General features: G+C 34.8%; 2 protein-coding genes across 3 annotated transcripts in view; both read left to right on the top strand.

The window, feature by feature from the left end:
* Positions 1-2072, top strand: part of LOC125654688 (uncharacterized) — a 3870-nt gene extending 1798 nt beyond the window's left edge. The window contains exon 3 of the mRNA XM_048884711.2: positions 795-2072. Coding sequence (XP_048740668.2) covers positions 795-1310 — 516 coding nt within the window. The 3' untranslated portion in view covers positions 1311-2072. The remainder of the gene's footprint in view (positions 1-794) is intronic.
* Positions 2073-5012: 2940 nt separating this feature from the next.
* LOC125654676 (uncharacterized) overlaps positions 5013-11265 on the top strand; it is a 51998-nt gene continuing 45745 nt past the window's right edge. The window contains exons 1-3 of one of the 2 annotated variants that reach the window (XM_048884681.2): positions 5013-5281; positions 8307-9123; positions 9602-9707. In XM_048884681.2, the coding sequence (XP_048740638.2) occupies positions 8308-9123; positions 9602-9707 (922 nt within the window). In that variant the 5' untranslated portion in view covers positions 5013-5281; position 8307. The remainder of the gene's footprint in view (positions 5282-8306; positions 9124-9601; positions 9708-11265) is intronic. The other variant, XM_056144666.1, reaches the window with a different exon arrangement.

The raw sequence follows: 11265 nt of genomic DNA, 5'->3' as shown, positions 1-11265 counted from the left end.
CTCATCAGCAGAGTTATCAGTGCACGAGCACTATCAACAATTCAATTAATGCGCTCAATAATCCAGAACTGAAGATACCATTGATCATTTGAAGGGACATTAAGTTAATTGTTGCGCACATCAAATGAATTGATAATATCTTAAAGATATCTTCAATTATCCGAGTTTATGTTAATTTGGCGCTTCATACATCGAACATGCTGAATATACGACGTATATCTTATGTGTATGTAATAACCCAGACAGAACACACCATCATCATGTAGCTACTTACTATTACTTTGATACCTTTCCTAGTACCAAAAATCATCAGTCTATAGTAGGATGTATGCATATATATATATATATATATATATATATATATATATATATATATATATATATATATATATCAGTTTCTCATGTATATGAAAAATACAATCCTTTATGGTCAAACGCTTGAAACAGAATTGAAAAATGATGTATATCCTGTTAGTATGTTTACGTATAAATATATGCATGACTTTTGACTATATTATATTCGTTGTTGTTGTCTTTTGTTTGTTGGGGGGAGGTGTTGTCATTTTTGTGTCTTTTTTGGGGGGTGGGGGTGTCTTTGTTGTATATGCTGTTTATACATTTTGACACGTCTGTCTGTTCTTTTCACATACTTTGAATACTGAAATCGATGGACTCACTTCCCTTATCATGTACCATTCATGAGTGTTACTTTTCACATTTCTCCAATTTGTTATTTTGTACTAATTCCTTACACATGAAGGAAATACCAATACATGTTTCTTCCTTCACAACAGAGACAACGCAACACAGCAACAACAGCAACAGCAGCGGGATCTAGACCAAGTGTTGCTGCTTTGAAACCACGACAGAGTTATGGAGTTCGTGTTACTAAGTCGAGATTATCCCGGTGCAGGGTAGAAAATGAAATGTCCCAGATTCGGGTGCAAACGGTCAGGAAATTTGAGAAAGTTACAGAAAATACGAACAATTCGAAAGAAACACTTATGTCAAAGCAAGCAACAGGCATTTTCAAGAAGTTAGGATTAGAGGATAGTGGACAATTGCCGTCATCAACAAACGAACGAAGGGGTTACACGACAGAGTCAGTACGAAGGGCGGACGAACATAAACGGCAAACTATTACGTCACAATTAACGCACAGAGAGCGGATTTCTGATTTAGATGACGAGGGTTTTGAGGACGCCACAACCTTTGGTCGGACTATTAAACCAGTGTTTGTCCACCACTACCTCAAATATAATCTAGGTGACCTCCAGTGTGATTTATTTGATGATAGCGATTTATCTTGAAAGTGAATTAATGAGAAGTAAACATTTAAACAATGCATTCCTCCCTCGTTCCTCGAAGATTATCGTGTTGACTGACTCGTAGCTAAACTTTGTATGAGGACAGGTGATGTGAAAGTTGTGTCATAGATATGCTCCATTCTGTTCTCAGTAAGCATGGTTGTATAAAAATATGTCTGTTCTATTCGCATACTTAAAACTTATAATTTTCAATTCGAGAAATCGGAACTTGCAGATCAAAATTCAACGTATTTTATATCCATGTCGCACAGCGTAGACACATCTCCGATCACTAGATTCCGGTGTAGCAAAGTAACCTCCCCCTAATGCTAGCCACCCCACCCCCACAAACCCGACTTTTTTCCTTGAAAAAATGGTTATATAGCAGGATTACACCCACGGAAATAATGGTTATACATGTATATAGTCAGACTTCTCCTATTACAGCAAAATTACCCCCACGGAAAATCTGGTATATAGTAGAATTTCTACTTTAAGGTAGCTCCAATCTCACGTGACAATAGAAATATACCCTTTTGGGGGAATGTATTCCCTGTGTATAATGAAAAAACTAGAAACTATTTTAAAACTTAAATAGTACATTTTTTACAAATAATCAATTATTTATATTTTTAAAAGCGTTGTCAAGGGCGACAACTCCTATGCTGGTATTTCTTCTATTGAATTGTATGTCTATTATACAATGATATCCACAATTAATTTATACATGCACGTGTCTATAAAGTAGTAGTTCCTGAAACTGTTTGAAATTATGATTTTGTCATTTGATTCAATTATCATGTATCAAATCCTGTTTGATGAAAATGTGTGATTTCCTGATGTTGACATTTGGTGATCAGGTCTTTCAACAGTCTGTTGGAATTCCCATGGGCACAAATTGTGTGCTTTTTTGTTAGCTGGGCAGGTTTTATATTCCTGTGAAGCAGAGTTTATTCAAAAACTTCTACATGAGAAGAAATAAAAATCTCTTGCTGTGGCCTTCAATGCGGCAATTAGATATATCCACCACGTTTTATCTATTAACAATAATAAGTTTTATTCATATGAACCGCCGCGGTGGTATAGAGGTAGAACGTTCGCTCCGCATGCGGAAGGTCGGGGTTTGAATCCCGGCCGAGACAGACCTAAGTCGTTAAAACAGGCAGTGACAGTTCCATCGCCAAACGCTTGGCATCAGGTGTGAATGTCACGGGTCCTCGGAGATGACCTTTAAAACGGATGTCCCGTGTCACATGTGCAACAAATAGGGCACGCTAAAGAACCCTCACTGCTCAATGGCCGTAAGCAAAAACAAGGTTCGAGTCTTGCTTACAGTAACACAGAGTTATATTGCCGCATCCTTGGCACTGACTAAAACCCGGTCTCGATCCCGCGGTCTTCGGTCTCGGTCCCGTGACTAAAACTCGGTCTTCGGCCCCGGTCTCAGGTCCAAATTTTAGTTGTAAAATTAGATAAGTTATATTTTTAATGCTTAACATCAAAAATGGGGGGTTGGGGGGGTTGGGTTAAAAACACGTGAACCAGTATTCCTGTTACGTTTATGGAGGACCATTTTTGGTAAAAACTAACAATATTAGAGAAAACATATTATTAATTCTTATCATTGTGAAATCAACCTTTCTGGTCTTTCTGTTCAAATATATATATATATATATATATATATATATATATATATATATATATATATATATATTTAAAAAATATGAAAAGAAAACACAGAAATCCTCCGTAAAGCTTTAGCGCTTTCATTACATCTTCAGAAGCTTTACAAAAATCTTTATATATATATCGAAAGATGTGTAAATTTCCGTAAACAATTCGGATTTTGTCGCAGTGCTATACGTGTACTCATATACATGTATGTATTTATCATATATCTTTATAAACGTAATATTCTTTATTGTGTCTGGTACGCCGGAGGTTTTTTTTTCTCTCTTCTAAATATGTATATTATTGCCTCTAAATATTTTGGCATATTATGTATCATGCAGGAACATCGTGACATTCCACTGCAAAAACTCAAAGAGAATTAAAGACATCACCTGGCATTTTCTACGATATTTATAAGTTTTTACCTTGGCCTTCAGTTCAAGTTATGAAAACTAAAAGGGTCTTACTTGAGCCATAAGGATCCGCAATTCATCATCTACAATTTAATTGCAAGGTTCAATGACGTTTAGCGATGTCATCCGAAACTAAGGGTAGCTGACAGGCAGCAAGACAGACAGAGATCGAGCGCTCGACGGCAGGCTCAAATAAGTGTCCTCCCGGGGTGGGGTGGGGGTAAACCTGCGGTGTATCCAATTATCTGGGAAGAAAGGCTACCAGGGGGGGGGGGGGGGGGGGGGGGGCTACTATTCAACATTGGACTGTTGATCATTTATCTCGGAAAAACATTTGGGATTTTCATTGTTTAAGTTTTTCTCTCATAAGTTTGTGTCTATATTTTGTCATTTTGGATCTTCACATTTAATACAGAAAAATACTGAATTAAAATGCCCAGTAACAAAAACAGAAAACCATAAATCAAAATGACATTTAAAAAACAGAACAACCCAACAACAATCGCAGTTGTTTGTTGTTAATTTGTATTAACAGTATGTAGGTGGTTTATTATTACCGGTATTCTTAATTCTGATTGCTTTATGGTAATAAACCTACGTTGTTTATGTGTTGTTTCAATGTTGTTGTTGTTTTTTTTTAAATTATTTCTTGATGAAAGCAATGGTCGTTCAACTTGACAAAATACGCCCCCCCCCTCAAAAAAAAACCACCTATAGATTTATATATTAATTATTCACTAAATCAGGGCTCTTGTACAGACATAACATTTAGCAGGTCCTGGGTCAACTCACGTAGATTCTGCCTAATCATGAAGTTTCCCCATTGCTAATTTAGAGTGCTTTGAAAAGTTTTACTGGCTGTCTTTCTCTGCATATCGGCTTCCCCATTAATACTATCTTCACAAAACTTCACACAAGGACACACACACACATATATATATATATATATATATATATATATATATATATATATAAAGGGAGAAGGAATGAGAAGAGAATTACTCTCGACTCCGATCTGCAACCTGAGAAAACTGTCTTAAGATTCTGGAACATTTTAGAAATGAATTTCTGACTATTACAGCGTTTCTTGATCTGGCGGTCCTAAAAGTACATGTCGACTCAGAAACTGTCTAAAATTGATTCAGTAAGAATTTTTAATGACCCATAGTCTAAAGAAAATCTGGAGTCAAGTGTTTTCAAGAATGAACAGTCATTGTTAAAGTAGTTGCTTTCTTTAATTTCCGAATGCCTTAGAAATATCATACGGTACCTAGAGTCTGCGTGCAGATATGAACTTGGTCACTGATCAGGAACTTTTCATACCAATATATATATATATATATATATATATATATATATATATATATATATATACTAGTGAGAGATGGGTGACATATATATATATATATATATATATATATATATATATATATATATAAGCACATCGTAATTTATTAGATCTCAACTCATAGATGGACGTGTGCCTAGATAACCTTACCGGGTCCATGCTAACTATCTTCTTCTTTTGTACTAGGTCTATATATTCCCCGAGTGAGCAGATTCAGAATTTAAGAGATATTTTACCCTATAGACAAAATAATAACTACTCCCGTCTGATTTCGCTCTTCTGTGCAAGAAGGTATGAATAACGTATAATGTAACATGAGTATGTGCTATTTTATTTTTTGACGTTTGATTCGTCTTGGAATAAAACCGTATAGGCCTACTTCTAAACCTTAAAACTCAAAGAAAATGGAAGATTGTCATGCATTGACATCCCACTGAAAACCGACTGACGCCCAGTATTCATTACAGCTAATGTTTTTGCGGACTTGATCTTGCAAAATACCGAGAGACCAACGCAGAGAGGAGTCCGGGTCATTCTAGAAAGTTTGTGATGAGTTTGATTTCAGCTATATATGTTGTATACAATTTTTGATCATTCATGTATTCATTGACGAATGAAGTATACTTTCTGAAATAATCAAATATTGCATAAATTGTCAATACAAACCATTTTTTTTTTTATCTCATCATCTGACACCTGTTAGCTGCAGTATCTAAGCAACAGATTTCATGGAAGTATCTTATATACAAGTAACATTTAGGTCTAGTGCAGTGATCGCGAAATGTATTATTGTCACAATAATGCCAATCCTCTCTGGTCAAAACTTGAATCAAATCCCTCTCCTTAAAATTCATTATATTATATTATATATTCATATAATACAGAAATAAGAATAGAAAATCTACACATTGTTAAGTAGTAATATATAAAAAGAAATATTCTTCTTCAGTCGTGTTTATCTCTCATAGCAACGTAACGCACGACTACATACATGAAAGTACTATGACGTCACAGTAAGTATTATAAACGTCAAAGTTGATATTGCGCAAAAAACATTTGAGAAAGATAAGAGTCGTAATAATAAAATGAACAATACTCACCCGACCTCATGGACACATCCTAAAATATGACTATGAGTACAATTAAATATTTGATATTAGTAATAAAACAGAATTTTAGAAATGTTTGTTCACAAAGCAGTCAACTACTGGCCTAAGTGAATACAAACAAGAAATATTACAGTAAGTAGTTAATCGTAAATACATCAATATTGTTATAATCAGTTATTATAACATGTTCTTTGCATACAAGTCTTACAAGACATTAATTATTGAAGACAAAAATGTTCCCTTCTGTTTATTCCGTGTGGTACATAAGTATTTAATTTTTTCTTCCATAAATTTTCTCTAAATTGACGATAAATGTCATCTTTGTAAAGTTTTTATATTTCTATTATAGAATAATCGTCAATACGATGAGAATCCGTATAGAAATGAATAGCAACAGGGTCATCAGTTTCTCGTCTAATAAATGACAAGTTCAAAACATGCCTTTGGTATAGGGTTACCCCAGTTTCTCCCACATATACAATTTTGTTGCATTTTGTGCAAAACACTGCATAAACTACATTGCTGGATTTACAATTGATATAATTTTTGATATGATATTTGTTAGCATTGCAGTCCTCAAATTGATTGGTTTTAATGACATATTGACATAAAGTACACTTTTTAGCACCACACGGCTCGCATAAATTTTCTTTTCTTAAAAACAGATTATTGTGTTTCTTATGTACCAGAATGTCTTTTAAATTTTTGTCTCTTTTAAAAGCCACTATGGGCATATCTCTAAAAACGTTTTTGAGGCGGTCAGAATTTTCAAGAATTTTTTGACGGTTTTTTAAAATCTTATGAATATTGGGAAGCCCTTTTGAATAGTCTACCACAAAGGGAACACGGTTACCTTGCTTCGTCTTTTTTCTGTAGTTTAGGAGATTTGATCGGTTGAGTTTATCTACTTTCTTAAGTTCATTTTCTACATCATTATCCAAATAAATTCGTTTTCTTAGATTTTTCTTTATTTCCTTCTGCTGAATTTGATATTTTTCTTCTGTGGAACAAATTCTATGCGCATGGAGCCCAAGTCCAAAGGGAATGGATTTTTTTGTAGATTCGGGGTGGCTAGAGGTTTTATTAAGGTACATATGTTTATCGGTGGGTTTGCAGTATAAGTCAGTACAAGGGATTCCGTCTGTTATTGATTTTGGTGTTTGATAAACGTAAGTCAAGCTGAATGTTTGGATGTATTTCATTTGTGGTTTTATGGAATTGTTTAAGTTCTTTTTCTGTACCTGTCCAGATGCCAAAAATATCATCAATATAACGTACATAAAATAATGGTAGTTGTTTTGATTTTTCGAGAAGAATCTGTTCCCATTCCCCCATGTAAACACAAGCATAGTTTCGCTCAAGTTTTGATCCAATCACGGTCCCTTCAGTCTGCATGTAATGTTTTGTTATTAAAACTAAAATTATTATTGTCAAGAACAGCATCCAACATTTTTAATATATTTTCTGTGTCTACCTCTTTTTCGTGATGCTCTTGTAATGCTATTTTAATGATATTGCATCAAAACTTGGGTGAAACTACGGTTTTTGGGGTTTCATTCGAAGGACCGCCCCATTTAGTCGCCTCTTACGAGGACCTCTTCTAACCTGGATCCCCGGGGGATTGGAGAGGTTTATGTTTGTTATGTGACACAAAACCTTGTTATGTGAAAGAAATGTGCTACCACACTTTCCTACAATAAATCTATTACCAGCACTTCAATAATTTTATTTTTCAATCAGACAACAAGTGACTACCCAGTGTTAAATTTTTCAGTAAATGTATCTAATTTGTAAACAAGTTAATTATGACTGTTACATTCCAAACTGGGACTCAAATTGTGCTCAAATACCTCCTACAAACTGTGATGATTGACAGCTAGTGTCCCACTAAGACCTCCTACAAACTGTGATGATTGACAGCTAGTGTCCCACTAAGACCTCCTACAAACTGTGATGATTGACAGCTAGTGTTCCACTAAGACCTACTTCAAACTGTGATGATTGACAGCTAGTGTCCCACTAAGACCTCCTACAAACTGTGATGATTGACAGCTAGTGTTCGACAAAGACCTACTACAAACTGCGATGATTGACAGCTAGTGTTCCATTAAGATTTTCTGCAAACTGTAATGATTGACAGCTAATGTCCCACTAAACTGAATGTTCATGCTTTCATTCCTGTTACAAAGGAATTTATGCACAATACAGTTGTCCTTAGTTTGTATTTAATGAATACACATTCATGAATGTTACACTCATACATATTGATTTACCTGATCTCTTTGCTTGATGTCAGTAATGGAAGAATCAATATGAACACATCATTCAGATTTAAATTTTGTAATGGACATACATTTCATCTCTTGGGAAAAATCTGTTTTTATGCTGATTTTTTTTATAGGTGTAAAATTTGTTATGTTTTGATTAATTACTTCACAGTAATTGTTGTCCATGATAGGATGGGTTGCGGAACGAGCAGCCAAACTGCAGAAACCCCTAGATATGCAGGGGCAGGGAACCATTCACGTAGCACCAGCAACACACATCTTCACACAGCAAATGTTAGTGCTGAGAAACCAACCCAAAAAGCAGTGCATCAAGCAAATACCACAAGCAGGTTACAGAGTAAAGGCGCTAAACCAGCACAGGATGCAAAATCTGTAGCATCCAGGGAAAATTCTGCATCTTCAAATCGCATTGCATTGGTTAGAGAGAAAACTCAGGAGAGTTTGAAATCATTAAAGGAGAGGACGAGGTCATCAACACATGAAACTGATTCACTGAAATCTGCAAGTTTACCAATCAATGAGAAAATCCAAGATTCAAATACTAAAGAGGAAAATGAAATGAAAATTCAAGAAAATGAAACTGAAAATCAGCAGAAGACAGAAAAAGATAGGCCACTGTCAAAAGCTGACAGTGCTGTTGTTGTTAAATCACCTGACCAAGTCATCCAACCAATCGAAAAAGAGGAGTCCCAATTGTCACTCGTATCACTTGACAACGGGGAATCTGATGATACAGTCTCCCTGACAGAGGAGCAGAAGCTTGCTGCACAGGAGTCAGCAGCCTTGATAGCTGGTGTGATTGAAGTAGCAGAGGAAAATGTTCATCAGTTGGAGGATATGGAGGAAGAAAACGACAGCAGCCTAGAGGAGGGATCGGTAGAGAGTGTGAGAGATGAGGAGTGGGCATCACAAAACGGAGACACAGACCAAACGATTCAAACTGCAGGGCAAATCTTAATCCTTGAAAAATCAAAGGAAGAAGAGCAGGTTAGGGTCTTTGGGATCACTTTACGAAGAAAAGACATTCACTGCATCAGGATTCTAAATTTAGAATTAAATTGATACCATTTTCAAATCACAAAGTAAAAATTTTGCACCAACTGAATTTGTCTTTTATGTCATCTGTAAAAAAGACTGATGTGGAATTTGTGTTTCGTTTGCCATGTATATCTAATCATATGTAGATTGGCAGTATACTAGTACTTATTTCTAATATGTAGGATATAGATGTATGTATAATCTTTGTGCTTTATTGCACTTTTACTTGTAAAGGCACTTTGTTTTAGTACTACAGTTTTACATTAATTATTTACACTTATTTGCACAGTTTGTTCAATGCATGGATGACTATTTTTGTTTACTGGTATACGTAATAGCCATATAATATAAACACATTTCGTACATATTGAATTTTTATTTGTGATGTGCAATGTATTTATACCATGTTTACACATTTCTTGTATAGGAGGAAGACATTGGAAACAAAAAGGAAAATCCAAGAGAGAAAATTGATGACAATGTCTGTGATGAATCCACCAAGTTACCTCCCCTGCCCCAGAGAGATCGCCCTGGTGAGTTAAAGCAGTGAATCAAATGTAGTGAGATTTTCAACCAATGTAGAAATACTTCCTCCTCTTATAGCCCAAGTTTTTAAAAAAAATTTCATTAAGGCATTGATATACTTTCATGCTTGAACTGTTTTTTTTTTACTTGATATCAGATCAGGAATCAAAACATATTATTAAAACCCAATTTAAATGGAACTCTCAATTCAATGTTTACAGAGATCAGAGATAAATTAAATCAGGAAGAAATTCTTTCAAGCAAATTATAACTTTCAAAAAATGTTTAAAGGTCCTAGGAGACGGTTTTTAACAATACTTTTTCTCTCCATAATTATCAACTATCTTTCATAGACTCCTCATAAAAATGTTTTTTTTTTAAGATTAAGAAAGATATTAACTCAGAAATCGAAGTGCAAAGGTACCCAGAATAGAAAATCGTTACCCGATTATCGTTCCTGATTGCCCGAATTTGTGACATCATAAGAGACCACAATCAGATTTGCAAATCAAAACAAAAGCATACCCATAGACGATTTATTCGCAACTGAAGGAGTTTTTGAATGAAGAACCATAGTTTGTTAAACAAGGATATCAATTTAAACTCATAATTAATGCAAATGCCAGCCACATTGACGATTTTTCATCAGAGGACAAACAAGAAGATTGATCAATTTTTTTCCCCCAAAGGTGGGGGGGGGGTCAAGTTGAAGGCTGAATGACAAAAAAGATGGACACCCCCTCATCCCCGTTTGGTTAGATCTACATGCCTAAATCCCATCCAGGTGACTCAGATATATTTTTCAGCCAGATCAGAATTTCTTTTACATACATCGTAAGCGCTGTATTTTGGATTTATTTTCATTAGGATTTTTACATGTACATATCGTGTGCAGCTAATACGCAAGTTCCGAGTTACACTAAAATTATTTCCCTTTGTCGAACTCTTTCACATTTTATGACGTTTGGTGGGTACACAATGTATACATTATATCGTAGACTGGCATTGTACATAACTATTACGTACGATTAATGTAATAAAAGTGTAACTTTTGTTTTTTTCAATCACTGGTATGTATATTCTGGCCATATCAAGCATAATCTGTTTGAATAAGATCATCAAATTGGCTATTAAATCATTATTCGTTTCCTCTTCTACATGAGTGACGCTTTTATCAAAGAAAGATGGCAATTTACAGTATTTGTTTGAGCCATTTTGTTATCCAATACTCATAAACTCACTAAAGTTGCCTTTCCCCTTAGATAGGATGGTCTCAGAAACTATGGATATCATCTTTTAAGAAATAATACAACGATAGTAATTAGCAAATGTACCCACTGTCATCATATTTTACGTCATAATTTACGGAAGAGTTCGACAAAGGGAAATAACTCTTGGGGAACTCGGAACTTTCGTATTCAGTTTAACAGGTGAATATAATAATAAATTTAAAGGCTACTTACATTCTTTTACAATAAAATTTGCGACATTAGGGCCTATATGAGGAATAATTTACTATCACTTTTTTTTAATTCTGTACATCCTCATTAAGGAAACTAAGATGCT

The sequence above is a fragment of the Ostrea edulis genome, chromosome 7, assembly GCF_947568905.1.
Source record: "Ostrea edulis chromosome 7, xbOstEdul1.1, whole genome shotgun sequence".
NCBI lineage: Eukaryota > Metazoa > Mollusca > Bivalvia > Ostreida > Ostreidae > Ostrea > Ostrea edulis.
This window is presented reverse-complemented; position numbering and strand designations above follow the sequence as displayed.